The following is a 15,639-nucleotide window of genomic DNA, read 5'->3' on the forward strand; positions in this document are numbered from 1 at the left end:
AGAAAGAAAAGCATAAAATTGTGTACATTCATGTTCATAGCAGCATTATTCCCAATAGCTAAAACATGAAAGCAACCCAAGTGTCCTTCAGCGGATGAGTGGATAAACAAAACACCCTCTATATAGACAATGGAATAGCATTCAGCCTTCAAAAGGAAGGGAATTCACTACAATATGCATGAGCCTGGAGGACATTATACTGAGTGAAATTGAAACAGGAGAATAGGGCCTGGAGGCAGGGAACGTAAGGACTTCCTAGAACTAAATCAAATGGAAACACTTCAGCTATGACAGGAAATATCCTCTTCATTTACACAGGGTGTACACCAAGTAAATAACTTTGTAACTTCACTTTAGCCTCTTCATTTACATAGGGTGTACCCTAAGTAACCAGTGAACACATCTAGAGGTGTATATATATATATATATATATACACACCACATTTTCTTTATCCATTCATCCATCCATGGACAGTTAGTTTGATTCCACATCTTTGCTATTGTGAATAGTTCTGTGATAAGCACGTTGAGTGTATGTGTCCCTTTGATACAAGTTTATTTGCCTTTGGATAAATACCCAATAGTAGACTTGCTGGATCATATGGTAATTCTATGTGTAGTTAGTTTCTTTTTCTTCTTTTTGTTTTTGAGATGGAGTCTCGCTCTATCGCCCAGGCTGGAGTGTGCAGTAGTGTGATTTCGGCTCACTGCAAGCTCCGCCTCCTGGGTTCATGCCATTCTTCTGCCTCAGCCTCCCAGGTAGCTGGGATGACAGGCACCTGCCACCAGGCCTGGCCAATTTTTTGTATTTTTAGTAGAGACGGGGTTTCACCGTGTTAGCCAGGATGGTCTTGATCTCCTGACCTTGTGATCCGCCCGCCTCGGCCTTCCAAAATTGCTGGGATTACAGGTGTGAGCCACCGTGCCCGGCCTGTTTTTGTTTTGAGAAGTCTCTCTACTATTTTCCGTAGTGACTATACTAATTTACATTCCCACAAACAATGTATAAGAGTTCCCTTTTTTCCTGCATCTGCAAAGCATTTTTTAAAAAAAAAATCTTTTTAATAACAGCCATTCTAGCCGGGGTAAGATGGTATCTCATTGTGTTTGTAATTTGCATTTCCCTGCTGTTTGGTGATATTGAGCATTTTTTCATATACCTGTTGGCCATTCGTATATCTTCTTTTGAGAAATGTCTATCTATGTTCTTAGCCCACTATTTAACAGGATTATTTGTATGTTTGGTTTACCAGTGAGTTTTATACTTTTGTGTGTTTTTATGATGGTAAATATTGTCCTTTTACTTCCACGTTTAAGATTCCTTTGAGTATTTCTTCTAGGATCAGTCTAGTGGTGATGAATTCCCTCAGTGTTTGCTTACCTGGGAAAGGCTTTATTTTTCTTTTATTTATGAAGAATAGTTTTGCTGGACATGGTCTCCTTGGGTGGCAGTATTTTTCTTTCAGCACTTTGAAAATGTCATCCCCTTCTCTCCTGGCCTGTAAGGTGTCTGCTGAGAAATCCACTGTTAGTCTAATGGTGGTTCCTTTATGGGTAATTAGAAGATTTTCTTTTGCTCTTTTTAGTATATTTGCTTTTGCTTTGACTTTAAGTGGTTTGATTATAATGTGCTGTGGAGAAGATGATTTTACATTGTATCTGTTTGGGGACCTTTGGGCCTCCTGCATCTGGATGTCTAGGTTTGTTGTTATATTTGGGAAGTTTTGATCTAATATTTCATTAAATAGGATTTCTAATCTTTCATTCTCTCTTCACCCTTGGGGACACTGATGATTTGAATATTCAGTTGCTTTACACTGCCCCATATATCATGAAGGGTTTGCTCATTCTTTTTTATTCTTTTCTCTTTATTTTTGTCTGAATAGGTTGTTTCAAAAGACCTGTCTTCAAGTTCTGAGATTCTTTCTTTTGCCTGATCTAGTCTATTGGTGGAGTTTGGGATGTATTTTTTATTGCATTCAATGAATCTTTAGTTCCAGAATTTCTGTTTGGTTCTTTTAAAAATATCTATTTCTTTGATAAATTTCTCATTCATATCCTGAACTGTTTTTCTGAATTCTCTCTATTGTTTTTTCAGAATTCTCTTATATCTTATTTAGCTTCTTTAAAATCAATATTTTGAATTGTTCATCTGGGGTTTTGTGAATTTCTTTTTGATTGGGATTTTTTTGCTGGAGAATTGTGTGTTCCTTTGGAGGTATCATATTTCCTTGCTTTTTCATGTTTCCTGTGTTCTTACATTGATATCTGCCCATGTGGTACAACAGTCATTTCTTCCAGTTTTTTGAAATTGCTTTTGTAGAGGAGGTCTTTTTCCTGAAAATATATATATGTTGTTGGGTATATATGTTGGGTATATATATACATACACACATATGTATATATACACACATATATGTGTATATATGTGTATATATACACATATATGTGTGTATATATACATATGTGTATATGTATATATATACACACGTGTGTATATGTATATATGTACATATACACACATGTGTATATGTATATATATACACACGTGTGTATATGTATATATGTAGATATACACGTGTGTATATGTATATATACACATATGTGTATATGTATATATGTATATATACACATATGTGTATATGTATATATGTATATATACACATATGTGTATATGTATATATGTATATATACACATATGTGTATATATGTATATATACACATATGTGTATATGTGTATATATACACATATGTGTATATATGTATATATACACATATGTGTATATGTGTATATATGTATATATACACATATGTGTATATGTGTATATATACACATATGTGTGTATGTGTATATATACACGTATGTGTGTATGTGTATATATACACGTATGTGTGTATGTGTATATATACACGTATGTGTGTATGTGTATATATACACGTATGTGTGTATGTGTATATATACACGTATGTCTGTATGTGTATATATACACGTATGTGTGTATGTGTATATATACACGTATGTGTGTATGTGTATATATACACGTATGTGTGTATATGTGTGTATATATACACGTATGTGTATGTGTATATGTGTGTATATATACACGTATGTGTATGTGTGTATATGTGTGTATATATACACGTATGTGTATGTGTGTATATATACACGTATGTGTATGTGTGTATATATACACGTATGTGTATGTGTGTATATATACACGTATGTGTATGTGTGTATATATACACGTATGTGTATGTGTATATATATATACACACACATATATATATGTAGGGCACTTTGGGTTTGATTTGGGGTGAATGCAGTATTTAATCTATGTATAATTTCTATGGCCATAAACAGCCTCAGTGACACCTGTGATTTTCTCAGTGCCTTAGGGTATGGTTATTAGTGGAGGCTGTTGTGAAGGTGTATTGTGAATAGGATGCTAGGTGGGCCAGTCTTCAGACCCCAGTGGTGACAGCAGTGAGCTGAGTATGCCTGTCCTTGGGCCCTAGGGCGGTATACAGTAGCACTGGTGTTAGTAGGTCTAAGAAGGCTGACCCTTGGGCTTTCAGGTAGATTGTGTGGATGCTGCAGTGGCTGGGCATGTGCGCAGGTTCTTGGGTTCCTGGGGAGTGGGTGTGATGTGGGTGATGGCAGTAATGGTGGTAGGGCAACTCACTGGAACCCAAGTGGTCCATGTTGGTGTTGGCGGTGGCTGCAACAGGATGTCATGCTCAAGTATTGGGGCATGTGACGAGGCCAATGGACTTGTGCTCAGGCTCCCTGGTAGTGCATTCAGCTGCTGGCTGTGATACGCAGGGAGGGGTGGTCTCTAGGTTGCCAGCAGTGGCTGCCCTGAAGGCCTACCACCAGAAAGGGTAGGGCCACTCTCAATAGGTGCAGAGTAGGCAGGTAGCTGTGGGATATGCGGTCTTCTTGAGCCTTGGTCCCACAGCAGCCCTCAGCAGTGGTGGTGGTATTTGTTTTTGTGGCATGTGAAAGTGCCTGGCCTCCCTTCTCCCTATGTGGCCAGGCAGTGGCAGCATCAGCCCTGGCCCAAGGAACGACACAGACCTTTGGAGGCTTGGCTCTCAGAATGGCGCTGGCTATGGGCCTGCTCCTGGGGAGGCTGCGGACATTCTCAGGGGGAGCAGTGTAGGCAGGCAGCTATAGGGGGTGTGATTTGCTTGTGTCTCAGTCCCACAGCAGCCTGTAGCAGCAGGGGGATCTGTCCCTGGGGTGTGTGAAAGTGTCCATTCTCCCCTCTGTCCTTGGCCTGGTGATGGCAGCATCAGCAATAGTCCCAGGGCAAGATGCAGTCCTTTGGGGACTTGGTTCTCAGTATGGCACCAAGCTGCAGCTACTCAGAGCTTGGAAGCCTGTGGGACTCAGCGTGAGTTCCCTCTATGGAGCAATGCCTCTGTGTGATCCCTAGGCAGCTCTCTATGTTAGTCTTAAGGCCCACGTGGGTCGAGGGGTTCTTCTGTCGCTAGGATTGTAGAAGTCCTTGGCTGGAATGTGGAGCCCTGGGGATCTCTCATTTATGCTTTCCCCATATCTGGAAGCTTCTCCCAGCTCCCAGTCATTCCTGGCCAAGCAGGCTGCCTTGTTTCCCTGTGCTTTGCTTTTGGTGCTTCCTGTCGCTCCTTGGTTGCATCTGTGTTCTCTCTTAGACCATCTATTGGAAGTGTGAATATGTACTTGTTATTTTGGTCCCTCTCTACGGAGGAGCATATACTAGTTGCATTTAGTTGTCCATCTTGATCAGTTCTCCACCCAGGTCAATTATTTTAGCATGCACTACTTGCTAGCATCATTAAAAAATGATCTAAGCATTCTAATTTCCTAATTTTAAAAAGCAAGTGATAGTACAGAGGTCAAAACTGCATAGCAAAACCCTCTCTCTGGGTTTGGGATTCAGGGGGCACACAGCGGAGTCTGGTTATCTTCTGCTGATGTCACCTGTGTGAGGTCTCATTGGGGTGGAGAGGGGGACATGATTTCAGTGAAAACTGATTTCATGACACTACAGTGGATCACAAGGAGACATTCAGGACATCAATCTGGAGACCATAAGGTGCCCTGGCACTTCTCTTCCAAATGATACAACTGATTATACTTCTGTTTCCATCACCTTGTGTGCTATTTTAAAATTTTGATCTTACAAGTCATGAACAATACAACCATGTGTGTTATTTCAGGTTTCTTCTGAATTTTGAACTGATGAAAAAAGTAAACCTTTGACAAATCTTAAATGCAATGAAATTTAGGCTGTCTTCAGAATAACCTAGATACATGCATAAATAGGTAGTGTATACTTTTTTCTGGTCATAAAACTAGGGGCATATTCTTTGTGCACTGTACTTTTTAATTTTTCTACCTAACCATGTATAGTAGACATATTTCTAGGTCAGCACATGCAAATAAGTCACTTTTAAAAGGGTTGCATTGTGAGCTTCCTGTGAATCTGCTATGACTGATTGGACCAAACCCTGCGGAGCAGTCGTCAGGCAGTTTCCAGATTTTTGCCATGGCAGCCCGTGCTAGAGTGCACATTACCAGATGTGTGTGTTTGCTCTCGGAAGGAGCTGCTGGATCAAAGAACACCTGTGTTTTTCAGTCGTGATGCTGCACAAATCTACCCTGCCACGCATGGTTTCCCGAGTGCCAGAGTTCGTTTGCTTCCACAGCTAGCACTTTTCTTTGATCTTGTTTCACTCTTTATTCTTTTTTTTTTTTTTTTTTTTTTGAGACAGAGTCTTGCTCTGTTGGCCAGGCTAGAGTGCAGTGGCACGATCTCAGCTCACTGCAACCTCCACCTCCCGGGCTCAAGCAATTCTCCTGCCTCAGCCACCAGAGTAGCTGGGATTACAGGTGCCTGCCACCATGCCTGGCTAATTTTTGTGTTTTTAGTAGAGACGGGATTTCACCATGTTGGCCAGGCTGGTCTCGAACTCCTGACCTCAGGTAATCCATTGACCTCGGGTAATCCACCCACCTCAGCCTCCCAAAGTGCTGGGATTACAGGCGTGAGCCACCACGCCCGGCCCACTTTTTATTCTTTTCCATTTCACTTTGCTTTGTTTTCATACAGAAATCTTCCACTACCCTATCTTTTCAGTAGTTTTGTCTCTTTTTGCTGCTTCCAAGATGGCTTTTATTTCCCTAGTGGCTTTTTTCTTCATTGATTGTCCAAAGACAATCTTTGGTTTACTTTTTAGTTTAGTTTACTTTTTAATGGTATGCTGTTGAATATCTACAGCAGTTTTAGAATTGGCCCCATGTTCTTTGACTCTTTGACACTTCTCCTCAAAAGGGTGGTTCTATCTATCCCGTCCTTTGAAGCTGGTGGCCTTGGCTGCTCTGACCAATAGGATCAGGTGGAAGTGACCCTGAGGTAGTTTCTGGGCCTGGTTTTATAGGCCTGGCAGCCCCCACTTCCTGCCTCTTGGGTAACTGCGCTCAGCCCGCAGCTGCCATGCTGCCCAAGGGAAGCATGGGCCCAAGGGAAGCCCAAGGGCCCCAAGGAGAGGCCATGTGCAGGTGAGCTGGCTGACAGCCCCGCAGAGGTCTCCAGCATGGGCTGTGTCTAACCAGCTGCTCAGGGGCTGAGTAGTGTGAGTGAGCAGAGTGGAAACGGTCCTCCTGTCCCTCGGGCCACTGTGCAATCCCCTGTGTGAGCAGACGCACTGAACCCTGCCTACCTGGCCCTGCCCACACAGCAGGACGGCAGGGAAACCAACACCTGGTGGTGTTTTTGGCACTAAGTTTGGGGTGATTTGTTATACAGCAGTGGATAAGGTGCCCAGCATTCATGTTTCATTTTCTCTATCTCCTCTGTGTCCTTGTTTCAGACAGGCTGTCTTCTTTTCTGTAATGATCATGATGAGGTACATCCAGCATTACAACAGGCTTCCTTCTCCAGCATGTCCCATGCTGGTCATCCTAGGCTGCTGTCTTCCTTGCTCTGTTTCCCTGCTGTTTCTATCCAGGCCCATGCTGATGCCTTTCTCACAGTGGTTCACCTCTGAAAGGGCTTCCTTCTGGGAAGCTACTGTATGAAGAATGGGGTGAGGAGGGCCAGCCTGACCCCTGCTGTACTCTCGCCTGGCCTTTGTGCTCAAGATGGTGGAGTCTGCCTGCCTGCCTGGGAGCTTGGCTCTTGTGGCTTACCCTTCATGCAGTCCCTTTGCTGGCCGAGGTCCACCATTCCCCATCACCTACCAGTCCATGGACTGCCTCTTAGGGAAAGGTGAGTGGGTGGGTATTGTCACTCAGGGTGGGGTCTCTGACCACTGCAGGGCATGAAACACAGGATCCTATCTGCCACCCACTAGGTAGATTTTGAAGGTCTGCCATCTATTTCTGAGCATGTGGACTTCACCAGAGACTAGCAGGGTTGTTAACCTGCCTTCGGCACCCTCTTTGACTCAGTGGGATTGGTGCCATCACGTTTTCCAGTTGGTTAACATAGACCCTAGGTATACACCACAGATGAGTTAATATGAAGATAGAGCTTTCTTATCTTTTCTTCTTTTAGTTGTTATTGGTTCATTTGAGGGTTCAGAGAGGGGTCAAGTTATATTAGCAAGGGGACTGGTCACTGTGAAATTATTTTTTAGGAAGTCCAAACCTGCACCCAGAACTAGTTTCTACTTTATGTTTTGCTGGAAGTCCACCCTTAATTCTTGATAATCTCTGCCTCACCAAACCAAGGGGCATATTTCTTTTAGCTTCAGTCACATAACTATCTAGATCTCTTCTTTCCAGCACTGCATCTATTTTTTGACACTTCAACTCTTCTGGATACCAGTTAAGCCAATAGAACAATTTCTACATATGTAGTGGACATACACAGATGACGAGTTTATTTGATAAATCTTCACTTCCTAACTTTTGCATGTATAGGTAGGTGTTCATTAGAAAGTTATTTTGGAATAGCTCCAAGCTGCAATATTGGAGCTCTGAACTGCAGTACTGGAGCTCCAAGCTCCAATAGCTCCATGCTGTGGAACAGTGTTCCATCACATGTTATGAAATGTCCTATCAGAAAAGGATGCCATGGATGAATCTGGTTTGAGAAATGCAGTGCAGTAAACCCTCTACTGAGATTCGTAATGTTGAGTAGCATGAAAAGGGCTTCGGGGAAATCCTGCAAGAATCAAGCTGTCCAATGCAAACTTTTCAAATTAACTTAATGAAGGAATCCCATTCTTCTTTTTTCAAAACAAATCTTCACTTAATACCTCGATTCCTGATCATTCCATGAAACATAATTTAGAATATACTACTTTGAGTAAATCTCAAGGTGTGATATTATTTTTATTTTTTAAACAGTAAAATCAAAGATTATAAGAACATTTCTTACATAGTTATTTTTCAGTAGCAAAACTGCTTTTTGAAACCATACCAATAATAAAATAAAGAAAACGTACATTTATCTTGTATTTTTTACCACCTGCTGCTCTGAATATTAGCTAAGTTGTACTTACCTTGTAGTAGTTTTCATCAGCACGCAGTGCTTTGGAAAGTCCGAAATCACTGATCTTGGCGTAATGTTGGGTAACTAGCAACACATTTCTTGCAGCCAGATCTCTGTGCACAAAATTGCTCTCCTCCAAGTACTTCATGCCCATGGAAACCTGATGAACCAGTTCTATGATGTTCTTATCCTTGACATGTCTGAAAGTCATAATGATCTCATCAGCTATAACAGACAGTGACCCATTTCACAACAAACAACCATGCTCCTCACGCAGGCAGTGGGTGAATCTACTCCTTCCCTCTTCTTAAACAACAAAACTCACGAGTGGTGACAAATAACTTTGTTAGCATATAGCTCTTCAGGACTCAATGCCATATTCTCCTGGTGTTCAATGGGATTGAGTTTCCTGGCATGCTTGGAATTGCAAGAAAAGCAGTATAACAGAGTAGTCAGGCCTGGCTCACAGACAGCCAGGCACCACCTCAAATCCTTGTTCCAGTATCACACAGGTCACAGAACTAACCCTGAGAATCAGTTTCTCACCTACAAAGTAAGGGTAAGAACACCTCCCTTCCATGGAGACTAAAGAGACAATCTAAGTACAAACGTAGCACAGCAAATGAGGCAAGCTCCTCGGTGGCCATCATTCTGTCTTACTCCAAGTGAGTTTCTTCATCTCAACAACAGCTTTAGATGAGAAGAACACGATTACTCCCTTGATGGATGTAATCAATTAGCAGTGATTGGTATTTTCAGAAGTCATCACTCATGAGAACATAAGGTCAGCCAAACAGATAAGACTTAACTGTCACCTCTTAGAAAAGCATTTATTTAAAATGTTTCTTTAAAAAGAAAGTGTTCTTCCCAGTGAGAAAGGAGATTCCATGTCAAGATATTCTGAGGCTGAGTCTATCACTAGGCCAAGACTGAATGACTACAGGAAGAAAAGAAAGACAAAACTGTCAAATGAGTTCTTCTCTGAACAACTAGAGCTAACAGAGCTGAATCCAAAGACTGTGTCTCCCTGTCCCTCTGTCAAGGTCCCTGAGTATGGACCAATAAAGGAAGGCACAGGAGGGTGGGAAGGCTTCCCAAGGAAATCAGGCTGCTCGGCCCATCCAGAGGTGGGCCCTGTCCCTTAGGGGATAGCTTCCAGATGTGTGGGGGCACCTGACAATACCTGTTCTGCTGCAAATACTTATTGAGGGGACCAAGTTCTGCCATCTCCATAACCAGCATCCAGGACTCGGCCTCGCATATCCCAATCATGCGCACGATGTACGGGTTGTCCAGCTGCTGCATGACATTTGCTTCTGCTAATAACTCATCTTTAAGAGCGGGGTCATTGGCCTCGTTTTTCAGTATTTTCACAGCCACGGTTTTCACAACTCTGCAAGAGAAATCATAACACACAAGAAACTTTCCAAAATGCCTCACTTCTAGATAATCTTATCCTGTGAAGCATAATCCCCCTGTGGAAACAGTCCCACGGAAATACCTGCCACAGAGTGGCAATGTGTCTTCAGAAGCCTGTAATGGATGGCTGGCCTTCCAACCTATATTCCCTTATTTTATAGACAATGAGAGTAATACTCCATTACTAAAAAAGGATGGTGGGGGCTGGGCATGGTGGCTCATGCTGACAATCCCCACACTTTGGGAGGTTGAAAGGGGAGGATTGCTTGAGGTCAGAAGTTCAAGGTCAGCCTGGGCAACATAGTGAGACCCCCATCTCTAAAAAAAATCACCCAGGCGTGACAGTGCAAGCCTGTAGTCCCAGCTGCTCGGGAGGCTGAGGTGGGAGAATCACTTGGACTCAGGAGTTCAAGGCTGCAGTGAGCTTCTTGCCACTTCACTCCAGCCTGGGTGACACAGTGAAACCCTGTTTCTAAAAAATAATATAAAATAAAAAGAATGGTGAAGAACAGTACTGAAGAATGTCCCAACCAAGCAAAAACCCTAAACTGTAAAATATTTAAATAACTTGTAAATAAACTTCACCAACGATGACATGCACGAATTCCTGTAACATCTTGGGATTCACCATCTCAGATTACATGCAATGAATGTGAATATAAAATGCCTTTCATAATTGTTGAAAGTGAATTTCTAGGTGCAGAATTTAAAAGCATATATTTCAATGTAATACATTGAAAAGGTAAACAACTCTCCTGAGAGAGGCTGAAGAAGACCTGGTAAATGGAGAGATGGGCTGTGTTTATAGATTGAAAGACTCAGTATTGTAAAGACATCATTTTGCCCCAAATTGACCGAGAGAGCCTCTCCTCTCCCCAAATTCTCTAGTTGAAATTATGTCCACAGTCATGTCTATGTTAATTCACAAATTTAAGCACAGAATAAAGATCACAACCTTTCATAATCTGAAAAAGCTTATGATGAATAAAGAAACATTTTTACTCACTGTACAAAATGACTGTGATATACAAACATATATTTTAAAATAAGTATTACAACCAATTTTGATTGTGTGTGTATATATGTGCGCATGTATATACTTGTGAATGTATATGTGTGTGTATGTTTGTGTGTGTATACATACATGTATGTGTATCTAATTTACACACACACACATGCACAAAAACAAATCGAAGGGACAGATTGGAAAGCAAGCATTTCTTTTTTCTTTCTTTTTTTTTTTTTTTTTGAGGCAGAGTTTCACTCTTGTTGCCCAGGCTGGAGTGCAATGGTGTGATCTTGGCTCGCTGCAACCTCTTCCTCCCAGGTTCAAGTGATTCTCCTGCCTCAGCCTCCTGAGTAGTTGGGACTACAGGTGTATGCCACCACACCCAGCTAATTTTTTGTATTTTTAGTGGAGACGAGGTTTTACCATGTTGGCCAGGATGGTCTTGAACTCCAGACCTCAGGTGATCCACCTACCTTGGCCTCCCAAAGTGCTGGGATTATAGGCATGAGCCACGGCACCCGGCCAGAAAGCACGCATGTCTGTGTATATTTTTGTCTATATTTTTAACCCTTGAATCATAAAAATTACCTACTCACGAATTTTTTTTTTTACAAAAATCCCTTACATTTGAAATACCATGAAGCTACTAAATCTAACCACATTCATATTAGTATCATACCAATTCAAACAGAGGGTGTATTTCAAAGGACTTTAGAAACCAGTAGTTTTACTTGTACATTCTATGTTGGGTACCTTCTAAAGACCAAAAGAAATACAAAGATATTTTCGAAATTTAGCAATTTTAACTGTTGTATAATATGTATTGTTATCTGAAATCATAGGATAAAGCCAATAAATAATTATACTAATCATATTTGGGATCAACAATTTTCATGTAAGAAAAATGAGATGTAACTATAAAATTAAAGAAAATAAATGTAAAAACTATTGCTATAATGGAATGATTTTGTTTTAATTAAATAATATCTATGTGTACAAATAAAGATCTAAAAATATATACAATAAGATTAAGTTAACAGTAGTAATGTTTAGTTAACAGTAGTAGTGTTGGGATGGTATTATACAAATATGATATTCTTCTTTTCTTTTCTTTTTTTTGTTTTGTTTTTTGAAACAGGGCCTTGCTTTGTTACCCAGGCTAGAGTGCAGTGGTGCGATCATGGCTCACTGCAGCCTTGACTTCTTGGCCTCTTGAGCAGCTGGAAGTATATGTGTGCACTACTATGTCTGGCTAATTTTTTATGTTTTATTTATTTATTTATGTATTTATTTATTTTGTAGAGACAGGGTCTTGCTATGTTGCCCAGGCTGGTCTCAAGCTCCAGGCCTCAAACAATCCTCCTATCCCAGCCTCCCAAATTGCTAAGATTACAGGCATGAGCCACCATGCCAATTTGATGTTTTTATTTTCTTATGTTTCTGCTTGTTTCTATTTCCTAATTTTCCATAAGGTGCATGTACTATTAGGTTGGTGCAAAAGTAATTGCAGTTTTTGCCATTAAATGTAATGGACGCTTTTATTATAATATACCAGAAATTAACAAGAATGGTAGCATTAATAAAAAAAGGGTTTAGTCATGCCAGGTTACATTTTGTTATTTTCAGTCGTGTCTAGAACCTGAGCTCATGTGAGGGTGAGACTGGTGGAACATAGCAACTTACTTTTTCATTTGGTAGTAGCCCTTTTTCACAGTTCCAAAATTACCAGAGCCCAGTTCTTTGTCTTCCAGCGTCAGCAGCTTTCGGTCCAGGTAAACCTCCTTGGGCCTGATCTCCTCGGGGTCCGCGTAGGGGCTCTCGTACACCTCTGTGTCCATGGGTAGGGCTTCCCTCTGGGGGCCTGCAATGCAGTCAAGAAACATACGACCTGGGGCTGGACCCCACACCAGGATTCATCCTTCCAAGAACATGATCTTCATGGGAATATGAACTCAGAGTAGCATCAATGTTGCAAGGGATGAGAAATTCTGAAGAGTGGCAGGGACATTTCCAACGTCGCTGGGTGAGGGAGGTGGGAAAGACCATTTCATTCAATAGCACCACCACTGCTCATGGGCATGTGGTGCCTGCTGCCTGCCACTAGATGTGAGTGTTTCCATGGCTAACTGTGGCTGTATTGCAATCACGGACGTGGTGTGGATTCGTGAACCAACTCTACAAACTTACAAGTGACCACGCGCTTTGCTCTGTGAATGTCCCTTGAATGAAAGGAAGTCTCACCTTTTTCTGCAGCCCAGGGTGCAAGTTCTGGCTCATACGGATTGAATGACACAGTACTCTCTTGCCGGTTCCCTTGGGCAGGGGAGGACTAAAGTACATAAAGGACAACAGGTTGTTTTTCTTCATCCACAAAACTGTTAAGTTGATCTGCATAATTATTTTTATTTTCCAATAATCACAGTTTAACTTTTGCAGGAAAGACACAGGAAAGAATTACGAAAAACAGGGAAGAAAATAAGGCTGATCTCATTCTTCGGGCAATTATTTGGATCTTGCAAGGGCTAAAGCAAGCTTGTGCTGCTACAACTCAAGGGACCCTGTGAGGTGTTCAGAGGGTGTGGTGAGAGTCAACTCTACTGGCCTAGATAGAGCTGCTTCCCCACTCACCCCCTTGCACATCCTATTCCCACCTACCAAAGATCGCTGATGATTTGCATGTTTGCCTTGGAAGCATTTTCCTTCTTTAACTTGTGCTCTTCAATTTCATATTACATGGACATTATTTAAAGAGGAAAATTAGTACTCATCAGCTGCTCCTACCTACTTCCCAACTCCAACGCACGTATGTTTTCCAAGTCTCCACCCAAGTCTTTATCTTCGGTGGAGATGCAACAGCATTGGGGTGGATGGCAGAGGGTGGCACTGGTCAGTGACTACAGGTCCTAAGGGAAGGCCAGTTGCTGCCACCTAGGCCAGCAATGCTCCAGCTGCCACAGCTAATGCTGGAAATCAGTACCCCTGTGAGACGGGCTCCTCTTTGTGCAGCTGAAGGAAGGCAATTCTTCCTAATGCCCACAGCAGGTAATAGAGGCATATCTGAGACAAAGTTATGCAGCCTGTTAACAGCAACCTTCCCTATTATTTATTTGGTCCACATCAGTTTATATCATGAAACAACTGGGGGGAAAATCTACTCATTATCCTAAGGACTTTCCCTTTTGAAAGTCTCTATCTTGAGTTTTCCTGACCCACCCTTTCTTCCAAATTAAAACAAGATTCTTGCTACTAAATTTAATTCACAGGAGAACCATGATTCAGATGCTTTTTTTCTTTTTCAGTGTGAGTTGAGTCGCAATTCTATGTATCGATTGACCTTTTCAGTGCCCAAACACTGGCCACGAAGAAATGAGATACTGCCAGATTTTGGAGAAAGTTAAAGAAACAGAGACATTAAGCTTAACGTGACAGTCACTTATCTTATGACACACACTAAATCCTCATGTGCCTTATTCATATTACAAGGCGAGAAACCAAAAGCAGAATAATGAGGTCACAATGCACCACTACCGCCACTCAGCCATTGTTTCCAAACACCCGGACCTTCTTCTTTCACACGGTCTGCTGAGCACTTCAGAGGCAGACATTGTTCACCATGGCCCAAGCCTGTTGACAAGGCTAAAGGACATCTGGTCTTATTTGTAAAAATGATGTCGATGGGATCCGTTTTGTCACAGAGTATCTCAGCACTTCTACTGAACTGATTAACAGAAGTAACTATGATACATCAAAAATAAAAATAGAATATAAGCTCAAGGAGGGGGAGACATTTATTCACTGCACTCGGAACTGTGCCACGTCCACAAGGACGCTCAATAAAAATGTGTTGAACAAACACATGAATGAAAGGATGGGTGAATGAATGAAAATCACTTCTAAAAACTAGGAGATGTGAAGTATAATCTAATGTGCTTTAAAAATTAGCTCTCTCTCAAGCCTTTATGCTGATGAAGAGAAATAAGAATGAATAATTCCAAATGACAAACTATTTCTTTTAAACATTTACATATGATTACAGGACTGTGCTGTGGTTTCACTTCTGATTTATAATATAATTATCCTGCCTCTGGAAAACTGTCCTGACAGAAACTGGGTGATCCCCTAGGCTTTCCATCCTCCTCTTTTGCCCAGTTCTCTCCCGCAACCAATTCTAGGCTGAGAATAGTTTTATTTTTTTTAAAGTCTCTTTCAAGGTTAATATTTACTGCCATTTCAACTCCTTTGATTTTCCCTGCAGGCAGGCACATTCTGAGATCCAAAGACAAAACTTGAACAGATGTGGAATTAAAGGATGTCCTCGGACTAGCCATCACTGGTGAGGAGAGGGACCATCACCTCTTCTTGACATAAGACCTTCTGTCCCTCCCACTGAGGACATTATCCTGGGGTTGCAGCCTCTCTACCCTCACAGAATGTTCTCCAGACCAGGAGGACTTCCAAATGGCTTGTTCCAATTAAACCAGAACCCAATTCCCTGACATATGAATCCTGCAGGGAAGAATTTTAAAACAGAGATGGGGTTGTCAAAATATGCTGAAAGGGATACTAGGGTGTCAGGAATGAGTAAGAATTAGTAGCGATGGACACAGAGAATCTAAACCCCTGGGCACAAATAATTTATACTCTCACTAGCAGTGTGTTGTTCACCCCTAGTCTATCTTGGCTTATGGATAGGGAAACAGATGGGAGATCTTCCTCGGAAGTTAG

At 41.6% G+C, this 15,639-nt stretch overlaps 1 protein-coding gene across 2 annotated transcripts in view; it reads right to left on the bottom strand.

The window, feature by feature from the left end:
- SYK (spleen associated tyrosine kinase) overlaps nucleotides 1-15,639 on the bottom strand; it is a 97,126-nt gene that overhangs the window by 11,167 nt on the left and 70,320 nt on the right. For both annotated transcript variants that reach the window (XM_055091786.2, XM_055091787.1), the window contains exons 8-11: nucleotides 13,156-13,243; nucleotides 12,598-12,775; nucleotides 9,670-9,879; nucleotides 8,497-8,686 (exon numbers count right to left, since the gene is read on the bottom strand). In XM_055091786.2, the coding sequence (XP_054947761.1) occupies nucleotides 8,497-8,686; nucleotides 9,670-9,879; nucleotides 12,598-12,775; nucleotides 13,156-13,243 (666 nt within the window). The remainder of the gene's footprint in view (nucleotides 1-8,496; nucleotides 8,687-9,669; nucleotides 9,880-12,597; nucleotides 12,776-13,155; nucleotides 13,244-15,639) is intronic.

Source organism: Pan paniscus, chromosome 11 (genome assembly GCF_029289425.2).
Source record: "Pan paniscus chromosome 11, NHGRI_mPanPan1-v2.0_pri, whole genome shotgun sequence".
Taxonomy (NCBI): domain Eukaryota; kingdom Metazoa; phylum Chordata; class Mammalia; order Primates; family Hominidae; genus Pan; species Pan paniscus.